This window comes from Trematomus bernacchii, unplaced genomic scaffold (assembly GCF_902827165.1).
Source record: "Trematomus bernacchii unplaced genomic scaffold, fTreBer1.1, whole genome shotgun sequence".
Lineage (NCBI taxonomy): Eukaryota > Metazoa > Chordata > Actinopteri > Perciformes > Nototheniidae > Trematomus > Trematomus bernacchii.
The window spans coordinates 6671032-6689760 of NW_022987727.1; the positions used below are offsets into that span (position 1 = coordinate 6671032).

Sequence of the window (18729 nt, forward strand, 5' to 3'; positions counted from 1 at the left end):
ATCCTCGGATGTAAGGGTTTGAAGCTGCTCCAGTATACAGGAGAGGAATTGGACAGGAAGGACAGGTTTGTTGGCGGGGTTTTTGAATATTGGATTTCTGATTGAGGGGGATCCATTGTGCGGCCATATCACGGGCACGAGAATAGCACGAGCCAGGCAAACAAAGGCACCAGATGGCTTTCCTGCTCCGATAAATTATGTTTAAGGTACAGAGATACAAGGGTCATTAAGAGTTGTCTGGGGGGAAATCAAAGAGTGGGGGGTTAATCACAAAAACACATTAATATCAAGTTATTCTATATTGCAGCAGTGTCCACTATCGAAGAAAAATATTCAGATAATTATAAAGCAGTTTGTTGTGTTAACAAAAAGAGATAAAGAAACATACAAAAACCAGATGAGCAAATATTCAAAATTGTTGCTATAGGATATATATGGCATTTGCAAAGATATATGGAATATGTTATTTCATTTTGAATAAAACAAGATGTACTTCGTAGAAACAAATAAGAAATACATTTCTTTCTTTTGATCCAATATCTCTTGCAAGAAAATTCCAAAAGAATAAAACGGGCTTATAAAGAATTAACGAAGAGAATTTAAAATCTTGAAATGTTGTATAGTCTATATTTCCTAGCTGTTGCATGGTGCTCGGTCTTGCAGGGGTTGTTTGAGGAGGGCATCAGAGCCATGGGAGGGCGTGGCCTGCACGAGGCTCCGCCCACAGAGGAAACGCGTCTCTGTAATTTGTCCTCAGACCTCGTGCAGTAAAAGGGCGCTCAATACAACTTCAGTCTTCAACCAGCAAAGACCTGCACGCACCGCCATGGCCTTTAATCGACGAGTCACACCATGGTAGGCCTATGTTATTTTTACATTTTACAAACGTGATATTATATTTATAGCTTTTGTGTTTTGAGAATGTCGTTTATGTTTACTAGGACTTAATTGAATCTGAAGACAACGTGATTTACATGGAATTTCAGCCATTTATCTTGACTTGTCTAAATTTGCTTTTATGTTATGGTAAATGTTTATTGATTAATACGTGAATTAATTTGTATGTATTAATGTAACGCTGTCTAAGCTTGAATAATAAGGTTTAACAAACCCTAAATGACACCTATGTAGTTTAACTGTAACACGTGACTGAATGTTTACATGAGATGTTATATCATTGCAACAGGTGAAGATAGTCTTCTTTTATTTCTTAATTCTTTACATTTCTTGTTTGGGGTACAGCTTTTATGATGTACAGTTTGTTACAGTAAGCGTAGGCAACAGTTGAATAACTGCACTGACATTGTCTGTCTAACAGAAAAGGACAAAAAGAAACAATTAAAATCTAAACACATTTCCAGTCATTAGTGGTCTCAAACTTTTTGGACCTCTCACTGTGAGCTTCATTGTTAAAATGCCTGTCTTGTCAAATCACTTGTCCTGTTTCTGTCAGTCTAATGGCCTGAGTGTGAGAAAGTCTGACTGTAGAAATTCTCACTGCAGCTCACGGATGACTGGGTCCCTGTGGGAGACACATCACGCCTGCATGGTGAGTTCAAGGGGACAGAAGACATCTAACTAATGTTGAGAAGGGAACAACCCCCCAAATTCACCGTTCATTCAGAAACATGGCATGTTTTTTCCTGCTTTTGTTATAATGCTGTTGGATATTTGTAGAATGTTGCATTGTTCAAGGGATGACAAGGAAACAAACAATGTTTCTTCAACTATAGAATATGCAGAAAACGTGACTTTTGTCTGGATGGTATTTACTTCTATATCTTTACATCTTCAGTGAAAAAACCCTCCAATTCAGCACATTTTAAATATTTGTATACAAAAAAGCTAAGTAAGCTCAGTTACAGTATAGACAAAATGTAAAGAGTAGTCAGCTAAGCCTAAATGTCAGTATTCAGAAACTACAATAGCTGCAGTGTTTATTTATTATAACCACCATCCAAGAAGAGCTTGACTTAAAATGACCCTTATTTATGTCCAAGTGTTTCAAATGTAACTCTGAAATGTATTACAATTGTAAATGTAAAATGTTTTATTTTTAACTAGATTATAAAATGTATTGGTTTAAAATAAACTTAATTTAGTCTCCTGTAGCAAAAACTTTACAGGACATATAGCTTACATGATGAATTTTAAATGTGTTTATTAAATAAATTGCAGCTCCAGCTAGAACTTTTCAATGCAAGACTGCAAGAAAGACAGAAAGAATGAAGGTCAGCATCTAAGAAGAAAGACAGAAAAACAGAAAGAGAGAAAGAAAGACAGACAAAGAAGGACAGAAAGAAAGACAGGACAACATTTAAGAAAAAAGACAGAAAGACACAAAGACAGACAAAGAAGGACAGAAAGAAAGACAGAAGGACAACATTTAAGAAAAAAGACAGAAAGACACAAAGAAAGACAAAGACAAAGAAAGACAGAAAGAAAGAAGGACAACATTTAAGAAAAAAGACAGAAAGAAAAAGAAACAAAGAAAGAACGAAAGAGAGAAAGAAAAAATGAAGAAAAAAGAAACAAAGAAATGTTCATGGAAAGATTAAAAGATGCAACCTTTGGAGATGGATGAAAAAGGTTAATAAAGAAATGTCCTCTGTGTGTGTTGGTCTTTTTTCAGCTGCTAAATAAAGATGATTTGATCTGGTCTCCTTTTTTTAAACTGAACCTCTTGTATTATATGATGGGGAATGCTTATTATTACTTCTATTACTATTATAAGAATTGTATTTTATATATTAAGGTAAAGACCTGCTTCACTTTTCGGTTTAACATATACTGAAGGCATCCTCCCTGCACGCGCCCAGGTTTACTGAAGAAAAGCAATTACTGCAGGGCACGAGCCAACCAGCTGGGCCGTTGCAGGTGGGCGCGAGGAGCTGCTTTATACATAGTCATGTGCATATGATTTTGACATAACCTTGTTTTGTTTCAAATATGGAGTAAATTGAGAAAATAAAAATATATGAGTTACTATCATTATTACTATTATTACCATTATTATTATTATTATTATTATTATTATTATTATTATTATTATTATTATTAGCGACCCAAGTAAGACAATTTAAACTAAAAGAAATTATGAAAATATTTAAACTCGTCGTTTCAAAAATATGTCTCTGTGTCAGCCATTAAAATATACTTTTATTACGTTTCTACGGCAGGCATAGCTTGCACTTATAAAAGCACACGTCAATTATTCACTTTAATCAGTGAATGCATGTGTGTTTTCGCTGGGACGTTACCTGCTGTTTTAATGGCTTTGGGGCATGAAAGGTTGCAAACAAGGCAGTGGGTTTGTATGCGCTATAATAAGCAGCATGAACTTGAGAAGAAAATGTCCGGATTTGAATGTTCCCGCGCAGCAGCAGATGTGACTACACAATAGATGAGGCCCACGCCTGAATAATTGAGTCCAATTTGAATAACTGTCGCATGTCTGACGCGTGCAAGAAATCTCCCAGCTTTCCCAGGCTTTGTAGGAAAACCGTTGGCAGCCCCTTTCCAGTTCAATAGGGATTTAGCCTCTCATTGCTTGAAGTTGTGGGAACGTCTTAACGAAGCCTGGGAAAAGACTCCAGATCTACACATGATTACATCCTCTGTTAAAACCTTTATTATAAAGGTGCCTAACATCAGCAGCTGCACCAAAAACTGCCCTGCTCATGTCTGGACCTCAATTACCAAACTGGCAAATAAATAAGCCTAACAGAATAGTGGATAGCCTATAAACATACTTTCAAGACAGTATGTCTAGCCGTATAGTTAATACCCATTTAAATGTTTTTCTTTAATGTCACATTCTGTGTAGGCCTATCAATTCGTGCCATAATATGTTTTAAACTGGAAGGTATTTATTAAACAAGCAAAACGAAAAAGTTGTTATTGCAACATATGTTATATTACAGGAAATTCTGTCTGGGTTTACATATTGAAAAATAAATATGATAGCGTGCTAGAACACCAATAAATATAGCTTAATCCAACAAACAGAACGTTTTGTTACCGTTCAAATTGACCTTATCATATCGGTCTTTACTTATGTTATTTATAGGATACCAAATAACTCCTGCATAAATAACTCCTGTAAAAAGAAAGATATCTGAGGCTATGCTGGCATTGATATAGAGCCCCCCCGAATCGTGTTAAGGAGTTATTATTGTCCTTATTCTTTGGGGAATTGTACCATTAGTCAGACTCGTGGGAATTTCCCCCCACCCCTCCTCCCCCAAATCGGCGCGTGGTGCCTATGACAGTTGGACCGGTGCAACAGATGGACCGGAGAGGCACGCGCCAAGCACGAGACCATGAGCCCCCTCCCACTCAGCAGCAAACCCACCCACATCAGGCAGGAGCCGACTGAGCGCAAAATCACTCAACGTAATCTGACAGTGAAGGCGCAGAAAGTGTGAAACATGGAGTTTTCTTATGTTAGAAAATCATCCCATGAAAATATAAAAGCCTTCCAAACAGATATTAACACATAAACAAGACCTCTAAAACTATACTGTCTTGCATTTACACAACTATTACATTGTGTTTCAAATGAAGCCTCCAGAGCACTTACTTAGGCTACTTACTAACACTTACAAATATTTGATGAAACGGAACGTTACTTCAGTTTTGTTATATATTATTAGTCGTTATTCAGTTTTCCTAACGTGTGTGAGGTAACTACAGTGATTTAGAGAAGCCAATACAAAATGTTCACTTGACACCTGAACATCTCAGGTGCATCTATACGTTAGTCATGAACATGAAGCTTTCATGCCACCGTTTGGTGACCAAAAGTATTACAGTTCGTAAAATTCATGGTTATATACTTAATCACAATATCCATAGAACAAGTTCAGTCAAACCAAACTAAGATCATATTTTGTTTACCAGCTTACATGCAAGGGGCAGTATGAGTAAATGGATTCACACAGAACATTTTTAACGGTTTATACTTGTACGCTTTGAATGAGTTTAACTGTGTTGTCAGAAAAACGTTAATTATCAAAACGTAACATTATAAAAAAGATTATAACTATTACAATCATTATAAAAAGGGGTCCCTTTTAGTGTTAAATATTGGATTATTGTTATGGATTAATTAACATTGGAGCACAAAAATCGAGTTGGTGGTGTGGAGCTAATTTATTTTATCTTTAATAAACCATCATATTTAAGATCATGTGTGTTGTAGGTCTACATAAAATCAAAATCTGCAGAGTAACTAATAACTATTAATATTACAAATCAAGAAAAATTAGTGGCTACTTTGACCACAAGGATATTTAACTTAAAGGTCCCATGACATGGCCATTTCTACTGATCATAATTCCATTGTTGAGGTCTACTAGAATAGATTTACATTGTTCAATTTTTCAAAATCACATTGGTTTCTCATACAGCATCTCTGTATGTCCTAAATGGCTTGTTGGAGCTCCTGCTGTGTGTGTGTGAGGAGCTCCACGGATTGGTCCATTTGGTCGTCCTGACGTCACTGTGACCAAGAAGAAAAAAATGGAAAAAGAAAAATCTCCAACGAGGCGTTCTGGGGCAGCATAGACAGGTATTTTCTGTGTTAGAGTTTTACTCGCTACAGGGTGTACTTTGAGGGTTTGTGACTTTGCAGACCGTTTACATGCAGAAAAACCTTCATAACACACAAGGGGACGGGTAATAACCGGAAAAGCATGTCATGGGACCTTTAATACATTTACACAATAAACTTCCACTTAAAAGAAAGAATAAACACTCTTTTTCTATATTGACTCATTTGCTAAAAAGATATAAAAATATCGTTTTCTATAGGCCAACCAAGCAGACATATAAGTGACTATATAACATGCCATATTAAATTGTAGTGTAAATTGTACAGATTTAAAAGGGTGCTTTGTTCCCCTTCAGTTCAACATAAGGCCAATACATATGGTTTAAAAGTCAACTAAAGTCCAAAAGTATTGCTAACATGAACTATCTCCCAATCTCCCAAATCAATAAACAACCAAAAATCAAATGTGTGATATCATTATTATATCTGAAACTGTTCTAAGGAAAACCATTTGAGAAGGATGTTAGATGACAGCCCCATGGGGAATAATCCGGGGTTCCGTTTCAGAACTGACAACACTACAATGAAAAAAAGCTCACTTGGGAATAGACATATACCTAAAATATCCTAAACAAAAGTGCAACCATTTTTCAGAAGACTTTCCACCAAAGGCCACCAGATGGACCTCTACTGTGTACAAACTGTGCGTGTCTACTGATGCTGATTTCACTGCCATTATGTAAAATTAATGCCGGGGAGGAAGCATGCAAACAAGACTGGGCGCGAGTTCAAAAAGTCCATTGTTGAGTTAGTGTTTAGCCATAGGTCTATATTTGACTGACACTTATCAACACAGTTGTACAACTTTCTCTGTCGGACTACTAAAGAGTTTTAAGAGGCAATTTCGTACTGTCCCTTTAACTTCTGAGCCGATTTCCAGAAGGCTACAACCTGTAACAGGCTCAGCGATCCTCCCCCTGATGGATTATTTAACAGGCGCTGAGTCCCATGTCGCCATCTGCTATAGGTAGAAAAACACCGTGGACTATTCGTAGGCACATGATACCTACACGTTAGCAAACAGGGTAAATAAACACATTAAACAAAAAATAGTTTTCTGGAGTTTAACTTGCGCAACAGGTGTTCAGCATCCTGCGGGCTTAAGAGCGAAAAGAAGCGGATAACTGAGACACATCGACGGGCAAAATATAGAAAGCAGGTTAGTTTATTGCTCAGATAAAGAGTAATGGATTAAGTTTTAACTCAACATGTAAAAATGTTCCAATCACATTGGAACATGTTCATGAACGGAACTTGCTTTTGACAATTTGGCTCTGGGAGGATGTGGAGCTATCACTGAGTTTACCCACTACACTAACCGGGTGACTGAGATGATCTGAGGCTGTGTAAATACGATGCTGACCCCATTAGCACGGTGAAGTGATCGGGCTCAAAGCAGGCAACCACAGGAAGGAGTCGCGCTGTGTGCAGCAGTGATGGTGGTGGAGGGGGAGCGGACGCTGCTGGCCGCGAGGCAGGGGGACGTGCCGACCCTGAAGGGGCAGCTGGCCCAGAAAGCCCTCACCAGCGACATCAAGGACGGGCTGGGGGCTTCACCCGTCCACCACGCAGCCCGGGCCGGGAAACTAACCTGCCTGCGCTTCCTAGTGGAGGAGGCTGGGCTGCCGGGGAACTGCCTGGCTAACAATGGGGCGAGCCCGGCACATGACGCAGCAGCCACCGGGAACCTGGCCTGCTTACAGTGGCTGCTGACCCAGGGGGGATGTGGGCCAGAGGTGAGTGACCGGAGCTTTAGTTGAACACGTTGGAAATGGAGCAGACTGAAGCCTAATTCTCTCTTTCCTCTGATGGCTGTCATTTCTCAGAACTGTGCAGCCTACCTGTTAATCTTGGGTGGTCTAGTTTCATGCGTAAAACAGCAACATCATGTTGAATGTTCTCTAAAGAACTGTTTCAAATGAAAAAAGCTTCTGTAACACAATTAACCTAAACCTTCACCAACCTATTATAATAAAATGCCCCCCAAGGTAGGGGGAGAATTTGCTGTTTTACATGTGTAGGGAACTCAGATATACATTAGTCTTAATTAATTGGGGATTAAATTGAGTGACTATAAAATGCCATATTAAATTGTACAGACTTAACAGGGTGTTTTGTTTCCCTTCAGTTCAACAAAAGGCGAATACATATGGTTTAAAAGGCAACTGCACCCATTTTCTAAATTCATAGGTTATTCCTAGGTCTAGGTGAGTCAACAAATATTGCTAACACACACTCTCTCCCAAATGTATAAACAACCAAAACTCCAATTTCTGATATCATTATTATATCTGAAACTGTCGAACAACTATTTGAGAAGGATGTTAGATGACAGCACCGTGGGGAATGATTCAAGTGTATAGGTTCTGTTTCAGAACTGACAACACTACAAAGAATAAAGCTCACTTGGGTATAAAAAAAGAAAACAAGAACTTTGTGGGTCCCCAAAATCAGTCCCCATTCATTGTCTATGGGTAGATAATAATGGATGGATACTCTGCAGTCTATAATAAGGACATCACAAGTTTAAGACTTGCTTCTCTGGTTTCTTGCTTTGAGGAAGAGCATGATTAAAAATACTGAACTTCCATGAAAATAACATATTTGAATTCTCTTTATACCGTATCATGCCACCATGAATTCACTCATACCACATAATGGTCTATAATACTAGAATAATGTTATATTGTGGTGATTAGTTATTTAGTTGAGAAAAAATAAATAACTTCAACTTACTTTAGCATTGAGCCATAGGCTCTGATGTGTCTCTGAAAGCTTATGTTGTTGTCCTGACGACAAAATAAAAGGCAGCACATGGTAATACTATGAGGATTGGAAAACAAATAAATGAAATTTTACTCAAAAGTTCAGCACATGCAAAATAATGTCAGCTGTTAGAACATTTTGTGTTTAGTCTTTCGCTGCACTGACTCATGTTTCTCTGGTAATGAAGTATGCAAAACTGGATTTGAAAAATGTATATTAATTTACAGCCCACACAGTAACTCACAAAAAGAACACATACAAATACATAATGACAGTGTGGCTTGATATGATATCGGGGAAGATGAAGAATATAGTTGAACATTATGATCTCTTTCGACTCATTAACCTCAGTTCCATGTCGCTGCTGTTACTAAAATGCAAAGCATTACTTCATGCTTGAAGTAAATGATGTAGCCTACCACTGAGTTTATATACAGTATATATTTACCATTATGTGTTGCCATTACTGTCTGGTGTGCCTCTTATTCTATCAATAATGCATTGTTTCCCTTTAGTAAAACAATATAATCAATTTATTTTCTACAACTATAATATGTAGACTGCAAGCAGATACATTTCCTGCTGCTTTATACTCCACAACAATTCTGAGACAAATATTTTACTTTTCACACTACCACACCACTACATGTATTTGATAATTTAAGTTACTTTGAATATTCAAATAAAGATTAATAACAGAATAATAAACAAAAAAATATCTAGCATTATTATAAGTTATACGTTATTGATCCCTGTGAAGTGTACAGTTTTTTAAGTCAAAGATAATAAGCTCCCCTGCAGCAGCAAATGTTAAGTGTTGCACACATTAATGCAGGGCTATTCAATTAGTTTGGAATGGGGGCCGGTTGATGAAAATGATCCAAAGCAAGGGGCCGGGAAAAAGATGGCTTGAAATATGAGCAATCATATTAAGAGCTTCAGATACAGTAAATACTACAACAGCATAGTGGAGTGCATATTGTCTTTAATTAAATCAAACAACAAGGCCTTTCTAGATATAAATGGCAAGTTCAGAACTCAGTAGGCCTACATGTGAAGCTAATTTAACCATTAACATCATTTCATTTGATTTAATTTAGATGAAATTATCTAATCATTCTCGCAGAGATGCAATAAATGACAGGAGTTGTCACTACAGTAGCTAGTAGGTGGGTCTGAAACCCGAGCCCGCCGAAGTTTTCAGGCAATGTCTTCCCCTCTATCTCTCAATGTAACACCCTCTCTGGAATAAAGGCACTCTGGCCCAAAAGAAAATCTTAAAAAAAGTAGATCTATTACTTTTTAACATTATACTCAAAGGCCAGTAAATATCACCCCGGGGCTGGATTTGGCCCGCGGGCCGCCAATTGAGTAGCCCTGCATTAATGCATCACTGTCCATTAATATAACATATATTATTCTGAAATGGTCCATAGTGCACGAGCACATTTTTAGATTTGTAGGCATATTCCTATGCACATTTTTTAAATGTAATATTTTCTACACTGTGGTATGACTCAAGTAAAAGATCTGAGTACTTCTTCCAAAGTATCCCAGAATGCTTAGGGTGAGAGGGAAAACCTTCTCATCCGCAACACTGTCTTATCAGGCCGCAGTGCTAATGACAAAGCGCTGCAAATGAGTCAATCGACCACTCAATCTAACCTTTAGTAATCTTTGTTTCTAGATGTAAAACAAAGTAATAAGAGCTCTGTCATCTATGTATTGTCTCCATTACTTCTGCTACCTCACAGAAGAGCAACAGAGGTTTCCCCAAGCCACCAGCCAATCGGAGGGATGAAACCCTCTTTAATGGTCACACATGCAGAGCACACAGCACACACAGTGGCATTTGGCCTCTGCATTTAACCATCCTAGTACCAGGAGTCTAGTACGAGGAGCAGACTTGGCTGACATTTAGTCAAACATATCAATTACCACAAAGCCATCTGCTTGATGGATTATCAATGCTAGCTTTCACTTTTCTTTATTGTGTCTTTTGCTTTGTGTTACTTCACACTGATCCTGATTTGATCTCATTAACATGCTCATTTGATGCATTCGACATGGCCCTGATCTATCCACAGGGGTGGATGGATGTGTATGCATGTGTTTGTGTGTTAGCTGTTGATCCACCTCTTGGCACAAAGGATTCAAGTGGGAGGACGCTGGGTTGGCGGAGAGTTGCTAAAGCTATGATCTGTGCGTCTTTAAAAGCTACTTTAGTCGTGACAGGTATTTGGATTTAATATCTGGGATCTTTTAGTTTCTCTTCTCTTTTTCTGGCTCAGCTGATTGTACTCTGAGTTTGACATAAATTATCAGCTCAGAAATGCAGCATGAGAAGCTCTAGTTTTCTCCCAGAAAGTTGCATGTGGGGGATATTTCAATAACAAGGTAAGCTTTTATACGCAAGCTAAGCAAGGACTTATTCCCTTGCTCAAAAATGCCCGCTACTAAATCACAGTGTAAGGAGCTTTGAGGCTTGAAGGAAATGAACCAGTAGAATCATTCAAACCACCTGTTAATATATATTTCCGACATACTATGACTTTTTCAATACACTATACTGGTTCATTTTCCTGATATTTTCGAGATATCATCCCATGTCGTTTTTAAGACATTAAACATTCACGGACATTTTATATGTACAGGACACAGAACTCAACCAAATGTTCACAGTGAACACTTAAATATAGTATCAAATAGTAATTTGCATATTGTTTTTATGAATTCCTCAAATGAACTATGATAAATAGACAGTCTCTCATACAGGTTGCTATAGTTAACAAACATGGTGGTTTGTCTGGTTTCTTCGTGTCAACCATTGCGGGTTTTAATGTAGTACAGTTTGCATGTTGTTGAAAAAGTCTTTAACAGGTCTGCTTTCTCTTATTATATTGATTATTAACTTTTGTATGTATTCATACAACACCATATTTCAACTGTATTTCTTATATGTTTGATTGACAGGACCGGGATAGTTCTGGTGCCACAGTTCTCCACCTAGCGTCCCGCTTTAGCCACCATGAGATCACAGACTGGCTGCTGAAGAGCGGCGAGGTGGACCCCGGGGCGTCCACCGACACAGGAGCCGTCCCCGTTCACTACGCTGCTGCCAAGGGAGACCTGCCCTCTCTCCGCCTGCTACTGGGGCACAGCCCAAAGTAAGAGCATATGGTTTTGCTTGATGGATTATCAATGCTAACTTTCACTGCAGCGCTCTGTTTTTAGAATCTGATATGTTAGTGGGATTTATATGTTGTTGATTTCTTCTCGCTGTTGACTTGTAGCGATTTAATTTGGTAATTCTTCTGATTTTCTTTTGTGCAGGGAAGGAAGCTTCCCTCGTTTTGAATACAATCTTTAAAAGTGGACTGGGTGTCACTGTTGACGGTAAACAGTGCTCAACAAAATATGTTATCTGAATATATACTTCCTCCAGCAAAGCTTGACATTAAGAAATACACAATAAAGGGTATTGTCACTTCTCGATGGCATCTAGTCAGCTTCCTACTGTTTGTAACTAAAACGGGTTGCAGTAGATGGACTGTTCGGATTCAGATTTCTGACCCTTTAGCAGTCTAACATTAATAAATTATTAACCATTAGGTAAAAATGTTTCATATCAGATGAACACTGCTGGATTTTCAGTTGTTCGATCAGCTTTGGGCTCATGCTACACGCATTATTTACAGCACCAACTGGCACTGGTGGGACACAACCAGAACTTTGCTCTTTTGATACCCATGGAGCAAACAAAATACTTAATGTTCAAAATCCCAATTAGAAAAAAACCCTCTTAGTGATATAACTTACACAAAAATACTGCACACTTCCATAACAATGTGCTGCTTGTGTAATACATCCAGAATCCTTTCTCTAATGTTCACCAACGTCTGTATGCGAGTCACTTCAACAAATAAGTACGTGTAATCAAATACTTTCTTACAAACCTGCACTGTTGATGGTAAAATCAGGTACAATGTAAGACTAACAATTATTTTCTTGATCAATAAATTAGTTGATGCTATAAAATATAAGAAAAAGGGCACCCCGGTATATTTATCTTTGACTTTCCAATAAAACAGGCACATCAAATAAGCAAAATGTGTAGTGTTTTACCAAAATAATCTCAGAGATCTGGGTCTGACATTACCAAGTAGGTGCGTGAGATGTTTATCTGTTAATTAGTGCCACACTAACACGATTAAAGTCACTGGAGTAAACACTGAGGAAAGTTGTACATGCTGCTCTTCCTTTAAAGAAACAGCTGATTGTCTGAGATATTTTGTATAGGGTTGCACTGCAGTACAAGTGCAGTGACTTGCTTAGTTGTATGGTTAATGCTTAATATCTCCTTACAGTGCTTGGTAAATAGTAAATGCTTTTTAAAGTGAATAAGCGGGTCCCTTGTAATCCAAGATAGGCAAATCTATTTTCCTTGTTTGGTTTCAGTTCAGTTTAGCATTATTGATAGCAGCACCTGTCTGGTGGTAAAATAATAAAAAAGGTAAATATGGAGGTAACCCTTGAGCTAACGGATGTTGAATATGCTAGTGCAGTGGTTCCCAAACGGTGTGCCGCGGCACACTGGTGTGCCGTGAGGCAAGTCCGGGTGTGCCGTGGGATTTTGTGACAACCGTTATTATTGCAATATACAACTACACAAAAATAATTATTTTTTAATTTACTATATCAGTACTTTGTATGCACTCATTTCATAATACAGAGGCAAACTCTATACCTAAAAACAATTCTTTAAAAAAAATTCTCACAGAACCCCATATTTAGCTGTTAACGCAGTTGCAGGTGGGAATTATAAGACCGTGACACATCGAAGGCTGAAGGACAACATTAAAACAGAGAAACACGCAAGAGGGAAAATGGAGCGCTTTCTTGTGCGGAGCAAACCACCAACCACCAGTGCAGAGACTGCCGACAACCCACCACCGAAAGAAAAGAGGAAAAAAACTGTCAGCAGACAGTATCAGGAAAGTTACCTGTCTTATGGCACTGCAGGCGAGCGGCAGATTTTCCCTACAAATAGACGAATCTACTGACATAAGTGGGGCTGCCCAACTTCTGGCAAACGTCAGATATGTTGATGCTGACTCGATCAAAGAGACGTTTTTCTTTTGCAAAGAAATGGAAAGCCATACTACGGGAGAAGAAATATTCAGGGTAACTAATAACTATTTAAAAGAGAACAGTCTGACCTGGAATATGTGCGTCAGGCTTTGCACAGATGGTGCGGCAAGCATGACGGTGAGAGTGAAAGGATGTATTGCTAAGGTGAGAGCACAAAACCCACATATCGTGACAAACCACTGCATTTTGCATAGAGAGGCATTAGTTGCCAAAACCATGCCCCCGGAGTTGACTGAGGTGCTGAATCAGGCTGTGCAGATGGTGAATTACATCAAATCAAGGCCCCTGAAATCTCGCCTCTTCTCCCAGCTGTGCGCCGAGATGGGAGCCGACCACCAAAGCCTGATCCTCCACAATTTTTAATTGTGTGACCTGTCTGGTTTAAATGAGTGTGTTGCTGCTTTGATGAAGCCTAATTTGATAAAGTTTCAAATTAATTTCTGAAATATTTCGTTAATAAATATTTCATAAGTAATATAGTTGTCTTTGTCACATTTTATTTGGCATTAGTAAATAATTATGCACATTTACAGATATTTTACATGATATGAGTGATAACACGTGTTATAAGGGCTATTTTGCACAATAGGTGTGCCTTGAGAGTTTTACTTGTCCTTTGGTGTGCCTTGGGCACAAAAAGTTTGGGAACCACTGTGCTAGTGTATAGTTCATCAAAAAGGATTACTCACAGCTGCCATAAAGAAATAGAAATGTAATTCATTTACAACCTAGTCTTTATCTAAGCAGCCCCTGTAATGAATGTTTTGACATGGATGACCTGATCAGGATGAGCAGCTTGTCAGGCACTTACCTCGTGCTCAGCACCTCCAATAATGTGTGGTTGCACCCCAGACAGCTGCTGAAAATGTAATGATCCTCAGGGACATGGTAGCTCCCTGATAGCAGGGCCCCATTCACTCTCCTCCACCACCACTCACACTGTTACTGTTTACCACCATCTCCACGGCGACACGCTATACCAACCAGCTATAAGGTAATGAGGAAAACAAATCCGTTTGAATAGACAAGCTGCTTTCTAGTGGCTGCCTCAGCCATTGTTCAAAATGGAACTTTGCAGAAGAGAGATAACATTCTTGTTTCAGGGTTTATTACAAGCTGCACATTTGTATCTGCTAGTTTTAAGAGGAGATTGGATGTCTCGCAGTTGCTTCTGTTTGAAAAACCTCAAGTACTACATGAAACCCCTCCTCCTTACTAACGGTAAACAAACTACAACTACATTTTAACTCCTTTGCAGCATTATACTAAACCAATGGTTTTAAGTTCTATTTCAGCGTCATTCTCCCTAGACAATCTATTTCAAGACCTCAGACTTCCACCTCTGCTTTGACCAATATAGACTTTTAAGGCTGGTAGGGGGATTAAGGCATAGTACAGATATATTTGTCATCTGACCTTTTCATGATAGAAAATGCAAGGATCTATACGAGTTTACCCTTGAAATGTATTTTTATACATCATTTACAGCAATTAAAATGACTAGAACCATAAAGTAAAACCACCACCACATTTATTCATAGGTTGGTTAATACAAATATGTACAAGATGTAATAAAAGATCATTGTTGGTTCCCACTGAGATGTTAGATTGTATCATTATTATTTTTGGATATTATTGCAAATGTGTTTTTTTTAGAATGACTTGCACAGGTCAGAAGATGTTGAGTATAAACAAGCACTCAGGGGAGAGGGCTTTCAATTAAAAGGAAGCAGTATTCAGCTGTCTGCAGTGTTGGACTCATTGATCAATCGCTGTCATTTTGTGTTACAATTGGCAATGCACAGATGCTGCTTTGTTTCCCCTGATTTCAGTGTTTGTTAGACTTCTAAGCTATATCTGAATGGTTAGCTCGTTCGCCCATCCATCCCAGAGAACCAAAACCAACAGGCTCATGTGCTGCGGCTCTGCTGATAGCCTCAGTAAACAAAAGAGTGAATGAATGAAGAGAGAGACAGAGAAACAGAGAGCATGAGGCCACAGACAGGTTATGTAATCAATTAGTGATCTTTGGCCAAGCCATAATTCAAAGATGTAGTTGCAAGGGTCAACCTCTGCATTAGGATGTTCTAGAAAGTTATCCGTCTAAACCTCCAGTTGGGAACTATTATAGCCATTGAAGGTAAAATAATAATAATTAAAGGAACCACATGTGTTATTTAAATCTCTATATAATACCCCACTCCCCTGGCTCCATTATTATTGTTTCTTATTTACCTAGGATACCGACGATGGCCCTTTTAAATCTTGTAATATATAAACAGATGTATTTAGTCTTCAGGGATGTATACAGAATAGGAATATATATTGTACATCTCCATTCATTACCTCCCCCTTAAAAGAAAGGGAAAAAGTGATGGTTTAACTGATGCTTGTTGATTTTCATATAACAGCCCACAAACGGCTAAAACCAGCGCTCTTTAAAGCTACGAGTTCTTAGTTCTTAAGTCAGGAGCCATGGCCGTACCCACCATTGGGGTCACCGAGGTCCGGACCTCTGTAATTTTTTCGAGGTGTATATAATAAAAGTCGTGAAATAATTGCACATAATTAACAGGGTTCCTTGTAGTAGTTCCATTTAGTGGCGGTGGGGGCACTGCATAACTACGTAGCCTACATTAAAGCAAACCGAAGAAGACGTCATTGATTTATCAACAAACCTCCGCAGTCCAGACTTGTATCGGAGCAGCGGAGGAGTGATGAGGTATCTAGGGATCTGAGTCCAGCGGGCTGCTTGTGTTTCTATTCATCAGGACATCATATGACCAGCAGATCCTGTGTGAACGCTCTACGTTAGTCAGTGGACGTCCGACAACATGCCCAATAACTTATATTGCAACTATAGGCTATACTTTGGTTTAAATTCCATGAATAAAATAGCTAGATAGCTAAAGTTAATTTCATTCATCCAATGTCAGACCTTTGGTGCAATGTCAGACCTTTTAACGAAAGTTTCAATGCTTTTCTTTCATTATAATTTGAGTAAAAGGTTGAAGAGATAACATTTATTGTTTTCTTTTTCACTGACACAGATATAATAAAAAATACTATCTGTCCAAGCTTAGCTTTGGAAAACATATCTAGATCAGTGGTTCTCAACTGGTGGGTCGCGACCCAAAAGTGGGTCGCGGACCCGTTTCGAGTGTGTCGCAGATGTGTGAGTGAAGAAAAAATAAATTGAATTTCTTTTTTTTTTTTTTTGTGGAAAAAAAGTCAAACTTTTATTTTGAAGGCCCGATTTTCTAACGCTGTGCATGCAGTAGGCGTTGGACTGGAAGTACCGGAGACCATAAACGGTTTTGAAAACTTCTGTCACGTAGTGATCATCTTCTCAATAAAACATCTTTGCTGATGTTTTTTCGAGTCTTCTGGCCAATCAGAATCAAGATTGTTGCCGGAAGTCCCCACGGAGAATAACTTAGCGGTAGAACTATTCTTTATACATCCATGGGTACAACTTCAGATAAAAATGAACACATAATGAAATATGACCCCCGGTTTGATGATTGACAGGTCACAGAACAATGGGAGCAATGTACCAGAATGCGTAGTTTATATGTTAGTATTTCAAAAAATCTCCTGGGGGGTGAATCCCTGTTTTGGACATCAGTATTTACGAAATCCTGGATACGGGCCTGTCAGGAGCCGTTCAGCTTCAAGTTTAGACCTGGAAAGTAAAGGGTGAATAGATGAGTAGTTTTCACTTCAGCCATTTGCTGAGTGGCTTTTTTTTCCAGCACTAATCTCCTTAAAGGTGGGGTAGGTAAGTTTGAGAAACCGGCGCGAGATACACTTTTTGTTATATTCCATGGAATGCTCTTAACATCCCGATAGCAATGAATATCTTAAGTGCTTTGACAAAAAAATCCATAAAGAAATGTCATCTGTGGAAGCCGTAGTACTGTAAAAAGCACGACCAATCATTTTAGCCGGCCCGGCTAAAATAACTGGATGGCCTACCTGCCTGTCAGCCTTCCATCTGTGCACAAACTTATCTCGTGCCCTCATTGGTCATGTGCGCGTTCGTGTGTGTTGGAGGAGGGGCTCTGTAAGGAAGTGGCAGATTTGTTTAATTCTAGCGCACTCGAGCTGGTTTCTCCAAAATTGCCTACCCCACCTTTAATAACTTATTGGTACATGTTGGATAAAAAACGTTTCTGTTCTCCTTTACAACAAGTGGTTTATACTGACAAATGCAATGTTAAGTGCCATTTTGAGATCCTTAGGCAAACGGCCCTAGGTATTACAATTGTACACCTTGTTAAGTATTGTTATCAAGATAAAAACAATTCGTAAAGTGTTATGCTCGCGATATACACGGTTATGGAGCTGAACAATAGAGTAAATCATTGTAGCTCCTAAAATAAAATGTATACTGTATATAAAGCTGCATCGTGTGTAATCAGTGAATTCCCATGATGGAATATGTTAAATCTTTCCGAATTTCATACATAATAAACTTTGGTCACATAGCTAAACAAAGTGCATGAAGTTTCCAACAACATTCTTCACTATGTAAAGACAAAAGCCACAGAGAAGCCAACAAGCCTCTCTACCCTGGGAAGGAATCCGTTAGCATGACATCAATTACTCTGCTAGTAATGAAGATAACCTTGCTCTTTGTTACCAAGTAGATGGGGGAGGGGAGGGGAGAGCGAACAGATAATTACTGGGCTAAATTACTCATCAGAGCTGAACTGGAAATATATCAAATGTCCGCTACTTTAAGCATGTGTTTTTTCTCCTTTGACTGACAAAGTGACCTCCGAGGTAGCAGCCCTTGCGCCACTTGTTAGCTCTGTGGTCACAGAAGGCTAACCTCTTTCTTAGATCTTTGAAATCTACACCTGTTCTCCAAAAGCACTTCTTTAGTGGAGTGTTCAAGCTTCTTCTCTTTGGAGAGTCGTGACAAAGGCAGTGAATGTTTTGTTAGAATCGCATCCATCGTTCCTCTTAACCATCAACATTGTCACTCTCAAAGTTTATGGTTAGGAATAAGGACAAGTTTAAGCGTCTCCCTCATACAGACCCCTTTAAGCAGGTGAACATCAACCCACTTCGGTTACACTCATAAATAATCAACCTGTTTGCCCACTTCCTGATGACAGAACCGTAGATTACTTCATTCTTATTTTGAAATGTTTAAAGTACGCTCGTTGATTGGTGAAACAGACTTCTAT

General features: G+C 38.7%; 1 protein-coding gene across 1 annotated transcript in view; it reads left to right on the top strand.

The window, feature by feature from the left end:
- Nucleotides 1-6983: 6983 nt before the first annotated feature.
- The window catches only part of espn (espin), a 40686-nt gene continuing 28940 nt past the window's right edge, over nt 6984-18729 (top strand). Inside the window, exons 1-2 of the mRNA XM_034144890.1 lie at nt 6984-7350; nt 11354-11547. Coding sequence (XP_034000781.1) covers nt 7051-7350; nt 11354-11547 — 494 coding nt within the window. The 5' untranslated portion in view covers nt 6984-7050. The remainder of the gene's footprint in view (nt 7351-11353; nt 11548-18729) is intronic.